Source organism: Aedes aegypti, chromosome 3 (genome assembly GCF_002204515.2).
Source record: "Aedes aegypti strain LVP_AGWG chromosome 3, AaegL5.0 Primary Assembly, whole genome shotgun sequence".
Taxonomy (NCBI): Eukaryota; Metazoa; Arthropoda; class Insecta; order Diptera; family Culicidae; genus Aedes; species Aedes aegypti.
In genome coordinates this window covers 368,797,116-368,812,690 of record NC_035109.1, presented here as the reverse complement: position 1 = coordinate 368,812,690, position 15,575 = coordinate 368,797,116, and the positions used below count along the sequence as shown (strand labels likewise).

The following is a 15,575-nucleotide window of genomic DNA, read 5'->3' as shown; positions in this document are numbered from 1 at the left end:
AGTTGAAATATATACAGTTTACAGAAATCATAAACAGTTTTTATCCCTTTTGAGTTCAGAAAATTGTTGTGCCATAAACTCTTCTAAAATGATATTTTTAATCAATGTAAACCAAATTTTCATTCTAAACAACAGGTAAATGTTAGTTTTGAATTTGTCTGTAAAAATAATTTGAACTACGAACTTCGTTTTACAATAAAGTACCCTAAACTACGCTGTACATACCTCCACATAATTGATGTCATCATAATATTCAATTATCTTTGAAATAATATTCAAATTATATTCAAAATAGCACCCTATTTGCCAAATTATTGATTTTATAAGCAAAATACAAAATAACTTGAATGAGTAGAGAGCATTGATATACTATTTAATAGAATATATACTGTTTTTTTTTCAACATTTTAAAAAACGTTTGTGTTGCGGTTGTGGCAATAATATTTATTCTATAAATCTCTATAATCATGTTTGGTAGTAAAATGTAAATTAAAAATGATAATTACGCAATGTTTCGATAGGAACACTAACTATGGATTATGTATATACATTTAGGAGCCAAACATAAAGAAATTTTCGGTTTTTGGATTTGTTATAAATGTTATATTACCTAAGATTCAAAAGTATAAGTTGTCGATATCCACTCCTAGCTACTCTAAAACTGATTATAATTTGTTGAAACTTGTGCAATATTCGCAGTAATCATTCTTAAGGAAGTGATGTTGAAAAAAATGCTATTTATTGTTCGACTTACCGAATATTTTAGCAAAAAACATGGGAAAACTGGTATTTTTCTTAAATTTATTTAAGTTTCAAATATGTCCGCTTATAAATTTTCCAAATGTATTCCACTGCATCTAAACAACACAACGAAGAGCTTAAGTAATCATTAGAATAGTCCATTAAACATTAGTTTTGAATGCTGTATATTTCTTTTTTGTAAGGTGTACGAATATGGCATTGGGTCAATTATAGACACAATCTCAATACTTTTCCATTATTCCAAAGATTTAAGCAAATGAATACAGTTTGTCATTGCCAAACAATAGATGACACCTATAACCTTCATTACTGATAAAGTATATCGAAGTCCATGCACCATTTAATAGTTTTATACCAACTTGATTTGAAAACAGTGCCCCGTACGAAAATGAAATTGAGTCACTGTATTTTACATTATAGGGTTGAGACTTTTCGGATATTGAACTTTTCTGGGACATTGCAGGGTTTTTTTTTTATTTCCGTACGGGTTTGGGCCGAAAGGTCTCAGATTTTCATGAAACTTTTTCCATAGGCAGGGCTCATCAATATATGAATAAAAAAATTGAGAAAAATTCAGGGTCGCCTATTTTCCCGGAAAACTCAGTTGGAAATTTTTTGCTTTCTCCTGACACTACTTACTTTGAAAAATCATAACTCAAAATCGAAGCATCGTAGAAACAAAGTTTCTTTTATGAAAATGAAAGCAAATTTTCTCAGGAACAGGAAAAAATGTTAACTGGAAAAAGTTTTCCATAAAATTTTCCACCGTTGAGAAAATTCGTAAAGAAAAGCCGGGAAAACTATGTTCCAACTCGTGTAAGATTTTCAAAGAAATATTTTTGAGAACAGAATTTTATAAATATCAATCACTGAAATTTTTAAGATGTACTACTTTTTAATTCCTGCGTTTGGTCATAGTTTTGTGAAAAATACCCAGATTTCTCGTACAAGTCTTTTCGTTCGAAAATCATAACTGAAGATAAAAGCGTCACAGAAACATGAAAATAACGTTGATGAAGTTAAGTATTGTTTTTGGATTATTTCTCCTCGTTGTGAAATTATCAACAAAGAGGAAAATATAAATGATTTTATTGAAAACTTGCAAAATCTGACCGAGAAGTTTCTTGTGCATCAATTTAAAGTAGAAAAACAAAATAAATTTATAAGAATTAAAAAAGAATCACTTGTAGAAACAAAAGAAATAATGTGCCAGATGGATTTCGCGGAAAATTATTTGTGCGTGATACAAGATTCCATTCAAAGCCATTACTTCGTACGACCTCAAGTAACAATACATCCATTTGTAATTTATTACAAAGACAAATTTTCGATCAAAGTCGTACATTTTGTTGTAATTGCTGACATTAAAAAGCATAACACGACATCAGTTTATGCTTTTCAAACAAAACTAATTTCAAGATTGAAAAACAAATTTCCGGAGCTCGAAAAAATCATTTATATTTCTGATGGTTGCGGAGAGCAATACAAAAATAAATCAAATTTCAAAAATGTATGCAACCATGAAAATGATTTTAAAATTAAAGCAGAATGGCACTTTTTCCCAACCTCACATGGAAAAGGTCCTTGTGATGGTATCGGTGGCAACATTAAGCGAATGGCTAGAGAGGCTAGTATTAGAAAGTTAGCAGAAATTAATAACGCCAAACAATTTTTCGACTGGGCTGTGTCGCAAAAGGTGAAATACCAATTTAAAAAAGATTGGGAATTTATCTACGCAACTGAAAACGACTATTCAGAGGCTGAAAAATTTCTTCAGGAAAGATTTTTTAACCTGGAACAAAAATATATCATTCATTTATACCAAAAGACGAACGAAGCATTTTTGCTAGTGAATTCTCAGATGCACATGGAAACCAAGAAAATACAGCATGATTTGTTCTTAATAATACAAAGAAACGAAAATCTTCTGGTGTTAGCAACCAAAGACAATCTTCCCGGTTGAAAAAATAGATAGTATTAAGATGAAAATGTAAGTTATATACTGAATAATTGAATAAATAAAATAAAAAAAAAATAATTATCTTATATGTTCCATAGAAAAGAAAGAATCCCTTTTCAGTGTAATGAAAAATTGAGGCAGAAACAGTTTTTTTTTCAGTTTTTCTTAGCGGTATAATTTTTTATGAAAAATATCATCCATTCCGATTTATTCTTCATTAAAACCAATCCCATATCTTTTTTTTCAGATGTTTTAGAAAATTTGCAATTGCTTTGATAAAAAATCTTTGTTTTTCCGATGCTTCGATTGAAATATGGATTTTCAAAGAAAAGGCTTAGGGTAATTCGCTAATTGTTGAACGCTACCCAAATGTTGAACGATCTGTGCAAACCATGTTGAAACAGGAAATTGAACCATTTTCAAACAGTTTCAATGAATTATACAGATTATTTTGTAAGTTATCTGTACTATTGGACACAATAAATTTAATTAGAACATCAATTTCTGAAACGAAATGTTTATTGAAAATTTTTATCGGTAGGTGGAACGAAAATTTCAATTCTCTTAAAAAATAACTTAAGCTGGGGCTGCTATGAAATAAGCTGTGTGGTAAAACATACTACGTATATTGGGTTAAGCACCTATTCACGATATCAGTAAAAGTCTACTTTAGTTTATTTCCAAACATCCGTACAATTTACTCGTATCTATTAATTACATAAAATCATTTTCAAATGCACTTTCGCTTCACGTACATTTTCCATTTGTTGAACACTAGCATAATATGAAAGGCTTGGTTTCATCAACAGTATTGCCAGATTTTTTATTTTCGTACCAAAAACCTATATTGAAATAGAATATTGCATTACACAATATAGTATTGTTTTTTGCTTTAAATATCTGTTGAATAATTATTATAAAAAATCCTATAATGGTGTATGTTGCAATGGTGAAAAACGCGATTCAGAAAAGTATAATTAATTGCATCCCATTCCCATAGCCATTCTGATTCTTTTTTTTTCGAATTTCACTATCTTCACTATGGCATCAATGCCATCATCGTTTGTTTGTTTACACCATGATTGAAATTACGCATCGGCAGCCGATTTATCCGGAGTATAACCTCAATCTCGCGATTGGTGCTGTAATGTCGAAAATAATGTAATGTACATTAGGAGAAGCCGCTAAAGTCCAAGGAGTGTCGTAGGGGACGATTCACTTCCGTTTCAGCCCAGAGTGGTCAGGGAAAGTGCTTCGCGGACCTAACCCTGGCCTCACAACCGACGAGGAGCGCGAACTTGCAAGTTGAATGAATGCGGGAGTAAAACGGTCAACATTTAGCGACAATCGTTCAACATCAGGATAAGATGGGTTATGTATGTGTTCAACAATTGGGTATAGAACTATCTTTTTAAATATATATTTATTCAATTAAAATGTCCACCGTGCAAAAATGTTACAGAAATAGTGATAAACAATCGTCTACGGTGTTGAATGCTTTTTTAGCAACCTTTCTACAAAATTTCCATGAAAATCAAATAACAAAAAAACGTCTATCTTAACCGTTCAACATTTGGCGATTTACCCTATATGGTCATTTTCCACAAAATTGACCATAACTCAAAAACGGAAAAAAAATACCATTTCAAAAATTTCAGCGATCAAAGCTTATGAAATTACCTTCTCAAAAATATATTTTTGAAAGTTTTCCACTAATTGGAACATAGTTTTTCCGGCTTTTCTTTACGAATTTTCTCAACGGGGGAAAATTTTGTGGAAAACTTTTTCCAGTTAATATTTATTTTTATTCCTGAGAAAATTTGCTTTCATTTTCACAAAAAAAACTTTGTTTCTACGATGCTTCGTTCTTGAGTTATGATTTTTCAAAGTAAGTAGTGTCAGAGGAGAACAAAAAAATTCCAACTGAGTTTTCCGGAAAAATAAGCGACCCTGAATTTTTCTCAATTTTTTTTATTCATATATTGATGAGCCCTGCCTGTGGAAAAGGTTTCATGAAAATCTGAGACCCTTCGGCTCACTTTGTACGGAAATAAAAAAAAATCCCCTGCATAGAATTGCATAAAAATATTGGATGTAAAAATGTATCCCATCATTTTCAGATAAACACCGATTTTCGTCTCCCGGTATGACTCCCAGAAGGAAAAAGATCCGCCGAAACCCAGGACTGATAGTGTTGGATATGACCAAGCCAGAAGTTGACTCAGTAATTGCCCCAGCACCAAAATCGAAGCCCCCCTCGGACGATACGATGCGAGCCGAAACTTCCCACCGAATGAACCAAACCCGGACAATTCCGGTGATCCCTTCCCAGACGGCGGTCGCAGTGGCAGATAGACGTCCAACAATCCCCCCGCCAACAACCATGATCCCCAGAGATCCCACCGTGGATCTGTTCGAGTGGGACTCCCAGGCTTTCGGCACACAAGTCGAACGGATTGTGAGCCGAAACGTTGCCTCGAGGAGTTCCCCTCCACGCGATCTTGTAGACGACTACGATGATTTCCCTTGCTATCAGCAAACCAACGCTAACCAGCCGGAGGTTTCCGAGCTGAACGACAACGACGACAATCTGAATTGCTCGCAATTGTTCATGGAGGAAATCGCGCGGGAACCTCACCGCCCTTTGACCCAGATGAGATACTCCCAGCAAAGGGATCCTCACTCGGAACGACCGAACGCGAACGCCACCACATATTCGCAGTACATCCGTAATGAGTACACCATGCTGGAGGAGAACCGTGCCAACGTGATCGAGGACGAGGTGGACATCGCCCTGGCCCAACAGTTCGATTCCAGTCAGTACCGGACGGAGCAGGAAAGCAAATTGAGGATATGTGAACGCGAAATGCTCGACATGAGCAACATCAACTGGGACGAGAGCGTTGCCATTGCGGGGGAGAGGCCATCGACTTCCACGTCTACGGCCAAGGCTCGTCTGGATGGGATCTTTGGGAAGACGGACAGGGCGAACGGAAGGGTCGTGGAATCGCCGAAGCTGGTGGCCAAAAAGTCGGGGCCGCTGGTGTCGTCGCACTTCCAGGATTTGGGCCCATTCTATGGATTGCCGAACAAGATCCGCGATTTGCTTCGGGAGTTTCGCGGGATTACGGAGATGTATGGTAAGTTTCTATCTTGACTACTACAGCGTATTGTATAGCTCCAGTATACTCTAGTTGCTCTGAACGTTCAAAGCGTTCACCCATGATTTTGGGTTTGTGCTAACGTAAGAACTATCGTATACTCACAATACACGACGCGAGACTGGACACAACACTGGATACAAACATAAGATATACGCATTGATGTGATTCGGAGGTGCACGACGCCCTTCCAGATGTCTGCGTAAGCTACGAAGTGCGTTCGCAACAGGTACATTTGGAAATAATGCGGTAACGTCAAACGATACTAAAACTTCACCCCTCCGCAACTCAATATCTCCCAATTTATCCACAAAGTCCACGAATTTTTTTACATTTTTTCTCGTGAAATTTTCATCTCGTTCACCAACCAGGCAGCTATTTTTTCCGTTGGAGGGCAAATGTTGGAACAAATCGGTCTTATCGCTATCGCGTTTTTGTGGATTTTAGGAAGGCAATATAACGATGCTATTTTTGAATTCGGGACGTGTAGTTTTCTCTCCAGTTTATCCTCACCCATTAAACGCGCAATCCTTTGCCGCGTGCTGTTTGCTTCCTCGATCAATGCATTGAGAGGATCTTTAGGCTTACCATTCTTGTATTTCCATTCCTCATATGGACCGCAATTAATCATCTTCAGAACTCTGGTGTCATAATCGGGTTTTTTCCATTACTACAACGGCATTGCCTTTATCTGCACGAAATGTAACGTTCGATGTCGTGTCGCAATGCAGATTATGCCGGAAAACTGTCGTACTGAATGGTGCTTTCAATGTTATTACACTCAAAATAATCCACATGTCAAGGCTACGTGAAAACATACGTGGTTTTTTTTCCATCGCACTTTTCACGTAGCTCTTACGTTAATCAAAGGTAACCATGAATGAACGCATGAATTGATGAACTTCCTTCATGCCATTCCGATACCCGCTGGTTGTTATGTGTTTTTTTTCAGTAGATTTCACAATGCGACTTGATAAAACGTAAAGGGAGTTCCAGTGCATTGTATTAAACATTAAGATATAAATCATATTTATTTGGGTTGATTTCTATCAAAATTATTATATTGTTCTAAATATTTTCAAATTAATTCTTGTCTCAATAATTAAATTATTGTCCATAGGAGGACAATAATGCAAATATTGAAATAAACGTTCAAAGTAACTCTTACAACATACATAAACATCTATATTTATTTATTGAAATACATTGCACATACATTAGTCATTGAAACTGTTCTTCACTCTAAAATACGACTTATCACTAATTTTATGCACTGATACTGGGAAGCTATCAAACAAGTCAATCTTTAAAACCTCTACTATAGGTAAACATTTTTATACTTCCTACGCTAAATAATGCTCGCTGTAATTTCCTACTTGCCAATGCTGAGTAATTGAATAGAGATCGCCATTATGCATGTTAAACTCAATGATTTCAAACAAGTACATTTTATGATTTACAAACATTGTCAAGAAATATTCGGTTCTATATTGAGTTCCTTTGTACTCAACGTTGTTTGCCATCATCACATTAAAATCTGAATCAATGAGTATTGGTTGTAATAGCTTGCTAAAATAATTGAACTATACAGATCATGCATTGCATCAACACTTAAATTTTCCATTATATGGAAAGATGGAAGCTCGTTAAAAACTGTATCACCATATATTCCCGTTTCAATAGGTCGTCCTATTTCTAAATCAAAGGCGTAATCTTGTCGGCGTCTTAGGCAATCCTCTTCTAAAATAATATCTATGCCCTCATTCTCTATTTCTTTGAACCGATCGATTAAAGCCTGCATAAGCTTGTTCATACCAACTTCCTTAATATCTGATTTCTTAACCATTGCAGCCACGAAAATATTGCACATCCTAGATTGAACCGCCTTAGGTATTGTGGGGAATTTATAATAAATTCCACAGACACTATGCCTGTTACTGTGTGAGCTTTGTGAATCATTTATTTCAAACTCGTCGGCATACAACCTGTATTATTCAACATAGTTTTCAATATATCATTGGTATCGAAAAAAGCTTTAATTTGGAATTCGATAGGCATTATTATCAAGTAATTATTTACAAGGGATACTTCCTCGTCGCTTACGACATCTAACAACTTGGAGGCAATATCGTTATTTTTCTCTAGTGTTATTATCATTGGCAGTTGGAATCCTACGGTTTTCTTCAAGTGTTTAAAAAATTTATGATCCGTGTTTATCAAGTCGAATATAGTTTTCAGTTTATCAATTTGGTTTTGAAAATTAAAATTGTTCTCTGGATCGGTTATGTACGGTTTAAATTTATGAAACTTATCAGCTACTTCAGTAAACATAAGACTTATTTCATTTTGGATTTCATAAACGTCTTTTCGCGTAAATTTATTATGCTTGTGCATATACACTCAAAAAAATTCAAACGTCATTGCTACGTGAAAAATCACGTAGATCATTCCAAATTCATTTTGCCTCCACTTTACCTGACTAAGATAAAGATCACTAAGCCATTCATAACCACCAAATAGTGAATCGGTAATTGTTACTGAGGTTACCTATCGCACTTACGTGAAATTCACGTAGGTGCCTAAGTTCATTTTGACATCTGCATGTTGTACGTACATTCGGTGTTGAGCGCAAATCCTAAGATGGCGCCTGCTTGATTTTTGAGGAACTCCAGAAGCTGCTGAACGTTAAACCCTGTGTTAGATTGATTTCAAGGATTGCTTTGAATATCGAAGAATCCCTGCATTACTTCATATTTTATACATGATTTATAACCTCTATCAATTATAGCACGCGAATGCGAAGGCTACAACAAGACAGAACAAACTCACAACATTTGGGAAACAGGATTCACAATGCTCAGATTGAATATAAAAATATTACAATATTTTAGGTCTGTTTACATTTTCCAATTGGGAATTAGTTTTCTTCCAAATCCTATTAGAGATAAGGTTGGTCTTTATTCCAGTTAAATTTAATTCAAAACCATCTAAGTCCTATTGAAACGCTTTGTAAAGGCTACCGGAAAATCCACGTAGCTCTTACATGTAGCGCCGGAGGAATGGACGAAGTTCAAAAGTTCATGCGTTCATTCTGGGCTACCTATGATTAACGTAAGAGCTACGTGGAAAGTGCGATGGAAAAAAAACCACGTATGTTTTCACGTAACAATGACGTTTGGATTATTTTGAGTGTACAGTGTTAATTTTAATGCCATTTGTTCTAGAATTCGAATTGGATTATCGTTTGTATCAGCTTCCTGGTTACTACTGCTTTCAATGCGCCTAATTTTCGATGAACTGCTTTCAGAGTGGTCATTCTCAGACAATCTGCTTTCAGAGTGAGACCGTGAAGAATTTGCCACAACTGTCTGAAGAGATAGTTGGTCCAATGAAGACTGCCCGTGTTGACCAACACTGCTGTTAGTATGTTCGTTGTTGTCCATGTCCTGATAACCAACGTGATGAGATGTGATTATATGTTTCTTGAACGGATACACTTTAGAGAATATCTGGCGACAGTTAGATATTGTACACCGATAACGGTATACGGCCGGAACATTATGATAATCCTTCAGATGCGTCAGGTAGGGGGGCTGGGGGCAAGAAGGACACCTTAAGATATATAGGTTCAAATCATGGTTTATTAGCACAATTTTTGAAGTTTATTCCAGTGTAGGGGCAAGCTCACCTCTTGTTCTAAATGATGTTTACGATATATTTCAAAAATATAAGAAACACATGTTGATTTTAGATTTTTTGAAAATGTCCCTTCTTATGATGTTTTTCGACGAGGCACGGGGCAAGAGTGCCACTCGTATGGGGCAAGAAGACCACCAGGGCAAAATGCCACAAATTTTGTATATTATTATTTCTCCGCCTTAACGATACATTCTAGAGTAAGTAAGGATAAAAACTGAGGGATAAAAGTTGACTTATAGTTAAACAGTAATTTTACGAAATTAAATTAGTTCTCATCTTATTTGACTGTAAAAATAATAGTAAAAGTTGTCAGAAACCATTTTGAATGTCCAAGATGGTTTGTTTTGATTTTATTAAGTAGGAAACATTGATTTAATGCAATATTAAACAAGAAAAATAAAAGTTCATTTGATTTTATATGAGAAAATTGCGGTGTCCCTCTTGCCCCATAAGACATACTGTTTTTATATATGTAAAACTTAATGTCAAAAGAACTTTTTCGAAAAAATTTCTTCACAGCTATATTAAACAATTGTAAATCATCAATACTGTGTGGAAAAATCAATATGTTTTGTATTTATTGGGAGTCAAACCTTGTTTTCCAGTCTTACATTCTTATAATATTTCGCATTTTTCGCGTTGGTGAGTTAAAGACATTTTTCTATTTTTTTGTACTAATCATTTCTAACTCTAATATTTACACAACCCTCAATTAGTACTCAATGTATTCTTATCCTGCGTTAAACATAAAAAAATTGATTTGAACTACGTTAACTTAGAGGTGGCACTTTTGCCCCGTGTGTCCTTCTTGCCCCATGTCCCCCTACTCGGTTGGTGTTGCGAATAGAATTGAACAACCAGATATCATGCAGGTTATTCGTGACATGCTCATCATCACTGCTCGTTTCGGCTCTTCTCATGATAAATCATCAGTTTATTGATAGACGCATAGGATTTTTCTTGATGTATGCCGTAAATGTAACCGCTGATAAAATGCCAAACCAATTTTGAAATTTTTGAAAACGGAAGTCCAAGAACGGCGGTCAGCTTGATGAGTATGTCTAGTGCTCTTGATGCTGATTGAACCTCGTAGCAAATATCGCTGTAGCAAACCATGAAAGTCCCATGGAGCTGGTTCAAGTTTTCTTCCACTGCAACTAGCTTAGGCACAATTGATAAGTTCAGTTCGATATAACTCCGGTACGTATCCTGAACTTTTGCTAGAGCTTGCTCTTTAGAATCGACGAAAATCAGTGTATCTTCTTGTCCAACCAAAATGGTAGGCTTCAATCGAGATGCGACAGCAATAGGTTGCAGAATGGTGCATAAAGCTAGCAAAAGCGAGCAAATTTTTTCATCTGAAAGTAATTAAAACAAATTTAAATTATAAATATAATTTCTCGATTACTTTTTCAAATCCCTGGCCACGATCACAGGGTTTGACGGTGCCAAAGTAGAAGGTGCACCATAATAATACCCGTCTGTGAAACATATCACCTTCCCAATACTTTGGCACACCTCTAACGGTTCATGATTTATCATGAAACGGCTGCATTCAGGCGGAGGATCTTTTAATATGTTTCGGCATATTATCAGGTCCTCTTCGAACGGAGGGACCGCCAGGGCTCATTAGTTACTTATAAACCAGTGCTGGTTGTTGATGGTTCAGTTCGTTTATCACGAGCTGTAGCATCCTTTGTACTAATCAGTAATGGTTGTTAAGTTTCGAAGCTAACGTGTGATCAATCGTTTCATAATGCAACATAAGAATGGGTGTTTGGTGGAACTGCGCGTAACACTTGTTGTTATTAAATTTAGTGATTGTGTTGGTGCTAATGGTGTGTTTATAATAAAATCTATGGTGATGAAAATTTGAAAATGAAATTGGAAGTGATTCTGATAGTTTTGTTAGAAATATAATAATGATGATGTGAACTCTACTAATTTAATAAAGGCCATAATACATTTTGCAATCATTTCTCTGAATATAAACATTATTGCCTAGATCTTCAAACATGCATAATAAAAGTGTTAATAATGACAGCGAGTGCATAAAAATGGATTGAAATGATTGTTTTACTGTAACTTTGTTGATAGTGCTAAATTGTAGTTTGAATAGTAATGACTCTACAGCAACAAAAATAACAACATTTAAATTGAATATCTTTTAATTACTTAGTAATGCTAACAGATGGTAAATGCTAATAACAATGAATTTATATGAAAATGGTATGATGTGAAAAGTGATATAATGGAAAGTATATCTGAAGTGTATTATGAAAGTTGATGAGTGATAATCGGTGAAATACGTGATAGTGTCGAAAATAAAAGTGACGATAGTGAGTGATGAAATGAAATGGGGAATGAGGACCTTTTAATAAAACTATTTCGTTCTTCACTTTAACCACTCTAGTAGCATTTCAGGCCTTATCATAGTTTGATAGTAGTCTAAAGTACTAGACTGCAAAACTACGGTAAGGGCTGATTGCTGCTAGGGTACACAGTGACCATTTGAGCAACATTGCTTAGGAACGTCTGTGTGATGAACGCAATAGAGGCTTATAAAAGCAAATGCTGGGAAGGAGCTTAGGGCAGATTAAGAGTGCCAGTACTACCCCTATAGCTACCGACAAAAAAAAAAAAAAAAAAAATATATATAATTTCTCGATTACTTTTTCAAATCGACGTAACTAACTTTCATACGGTTTTGAGAAAACTAATTGAGAAGAATCACAACCTGTCTTCTAAAATTGTTTTAAAATGAATCACCTTTTTAACATTTTTTCGTCGTGTACATCGCTCAAATTTTGCAAACAATCAGATCGCGTTCAAAAACTATGTAGTTTCTATTATTTTCAACAAATATAATTATAACAAAATGATAAGCCGTTTCATACAGTTACTTTCGACGTTTTTCTACCAGTGTAAAATCGGCTCAAGTAGTGTTTTGTTTTGATTCGTGGTTAAGTCACTTTGTCTCTCTATACAGCGGGGCGGCGAAAGTAGTATTTAGGTTGCGAAAGTTGAAAATCTTACTTTCGTCGTTTTGTAAATCCGGTAATTAAACGTTCTAAAAGTGAAAAATCTAGTTGGGTAGGAGCGGAACATGTGGAATTTCGTCTGCGAAACACGTAGGATCAATAAAGTAAGTTTATTCACTTTTTGACTTGAGACTATTTGAATAAGTTTTCGAGATTTGATAATATTTACTTGTACCGTGATAGTACCACATTTGAAGCGGACCAAACATGACGCATTTTCTAACTAATTTTGTCACAAATCAATCTCAGTACTTCAGTTGCTCAATCTTCATTTATATATTTTTGAAAGATCCCAATCAATAAAAGTTTATCGATGCATCTTAACCTTAATAGGCAAAAATTTATTTGAAAATGATTCCCGCCAAGTGCGTCATTTTTTTGTTAAATATTTTGCTGTTTTCCAAAAAAAAAACATCAAAAGCCGTCAGAAATATTATTTTATTGAAAAAATAACTTTGACAAATTTCTACGTTTAAGGCATATTTTTGTATGGAATAGTTGTACGTTAAATTAAGTACACAATGTTCCTTTTTGTTTTCTGAATAAAATATTGAACCGAAAATAAGAAAAAGAAATATTTATGCAATAACAAGTAAAGAGCTGTTCATAAACCATGAAACGTAAGGAGAGTTTAGAAAACAAGACGATCCATAGTAAATCTCCGCACTTTCCATACAAAAGTTGTAGCCAAGAAGTAGGGAGGGGGAATCAAAATAGCAAAATTCAGCGCTACGTAATTCATGGACGTCCCCTGCTGTTAGAAAGGAGCTTCAACAAATCTCGTCAGGAAATTGGGTGTTGGCTTAGTAAAATGTATAAATTTTGTATGAAGCAGATACAGGGTGGCATTAGATTTTTCATAATTTTCTCGGTTTTCATTTTTGGAAGGTATCTCAGTTCAATTTTTCATTCTTTTGTTTTACATATTTCACTTTAAACCTGATTTATACTCTAAAATGTGTCGACCAGAGTAGACGCTTCACGCGAAGCGAAGATGGAATGACAATGATTTATATTGAAAGGTCGAACTCCAAACGGTTTTCGCTTCGCGTCGCATGACGTCGATGGTTCGATTTTTGAAATTTTATGGTAAACTAGAGACTCTTATAGATAAAGACATAAAGGATTGTTTTCAAGAATGCCTACCGGATTAAACACCTAAATAACAATTGAACAATTGATTTTCGAGTGCTAGTCAGAATTGAAATTGATTTATGATAAAAGTAATTACAAATTGCGCCAATTTTGAATCCGCGTTAAACATAATACATTGACGATAATGTGTTAGACGAAAAGTGTTATGTTTTTACTAAATTTTCTTGAATTTTAATTTTTATAAATTTTCAGGATTTCACATAATTGATTACGTTTTTCCTTTTTTACAAATTTGAATTCGAAATGCTTAAATATAGTACATCCACGGTATAGTGAAATAAATTTACCGTTATTAACTCCTTCGTCGGTCAATCGTACCAGTAACGGTTTAGCTGACGGGTCGAAAGCCTTCTTAGAAATATATTCCGTGATACGTGGTAGCAAACACTGTAGTTTCTTCACTCCGTTAACGGCATACGGGAATAATTTCTGAAAATCAACATCGATCTGGAACCGAATTAAAAAAGAATTTTTATTAATTAAGCCTGTCAATTGCCATATAATAAAAACTGAAGAAATTGAAATGGAAGGCAATATAAATAATACACAAATTATGTCACGCAAAATTTATACATTTTGAAGGTTGTCCGACATTTCGCGGTAAACCATTGTGCGGTCAACCATTTCGCGGTGTACCATTTCGCGGCTTGTATCATTTGGCGGTATACCGTTTTGCGGTTAGTACCATTTCGCGGTATGCCATTTCGCGGTCTATACCATTTCGTGGTGTGAGTTTTCCTATGAGTTGCACTGAAAATTGTTGGCATTATCACTAATTACATTTTCTCGGTGATTTACCCTTCTTTTGAACACAGGCAGTCCTTCAAATTGCACTGTTAAGATATATGAAACTTCTCGGTACAAACCGCGAAACGGTACACCGCGACATAATACTGACCGCGAAATAACATGCCGCCAAATGGTACCAACCGCGAAATGTCGTACCGCGAAATGGCACGCCGCGAAATCGTATACCGCGAAGTGGATTACTGCAAAATTTTATACAATCTTTGTGCATGATCCCATAGCAAATATAAAGTCGGGCCTTCCGGGTGGAGCGTCTTGCTTGAATGCTAACTTACCAGTTGAAATCCGTGTTGAGACTTATATTGCGGATACGTCATAAAAATATGTGGAATGCGTTTATGAGATAGTAAGTCGCCTTTACGTACTTCATAGCTAGTTTTCCACCGATCAAGTACAACACCCCATGGTTCACTATTCAACATCAACCATTCTGCCGCTTCTTCGGCAGCTACGTTTCGAGAAGGTTGAGGATCGACAACCACTTGTTTGGTCGATTGATATTCGGTCTCTTTGGCTTCACGTTTCCTTTTTCGTTGCTTCAAATTGCCTATCTTGTTGGCAATCTTTCCGCCGTGATTCTTGCGATCACCACTTCTTGCAATAAAGTAAGTCTCCGTCTTGTGGAACTGTACTAGTTTCGACGGCAGAAGAGGATTCGTTGGGATTTGTTGACTGCGCTGACGGGATGACCTGCTCGTCCTCTGCTTCTTCTAACACTTCTTCAGATTCAACGGTCATACATGATGCTAAGGACTCATCGAATGCATCCGAATCACTGTCGTTGGATGACAAGGTAGCTTCAATTGCTCTGGAGCAGGTAGCCGTTGGTTCGTTTCCAGGAGTTGCTGCAGTTATGATGATTTTTTCACATTTAGGGTAGATGTACCAGTTATGGCCATAGTGGTTCCCTATTTCGTCATACGTGATATCTTGTATGCTTTTACATTTTGAAAAATCTTTTGTGTTTTAGCAGTAAAATTAAGGATAAAT

General features: G+C 35.5%; 1 protein-coding gene across 2 annotated transcripts in view; it reads left to right on the top strand.

Annotated features, from left to right (window-relative positions):
- The window catches only part of LOC5575094 (helicase POLQ-like), a 44,226-nt gene that overhangs the window by 1,521 nt on the left and 27,130 nt on the right, over window positions 1-15,575 (top strand). For both annotated transcript variants that reach the window (XM_001661768.2, XM_021850281.1), the window contains exon 2: window positions 4,843-5,862. In XM_001661768.2, the coding sequence (XP_001661818.2) occupies window positions 4,843-5,862 (1,020 nt within the window). The remainder of the gene's footprint in view (window positions 1-4,842; window positions 5,863-15,575) is intronic.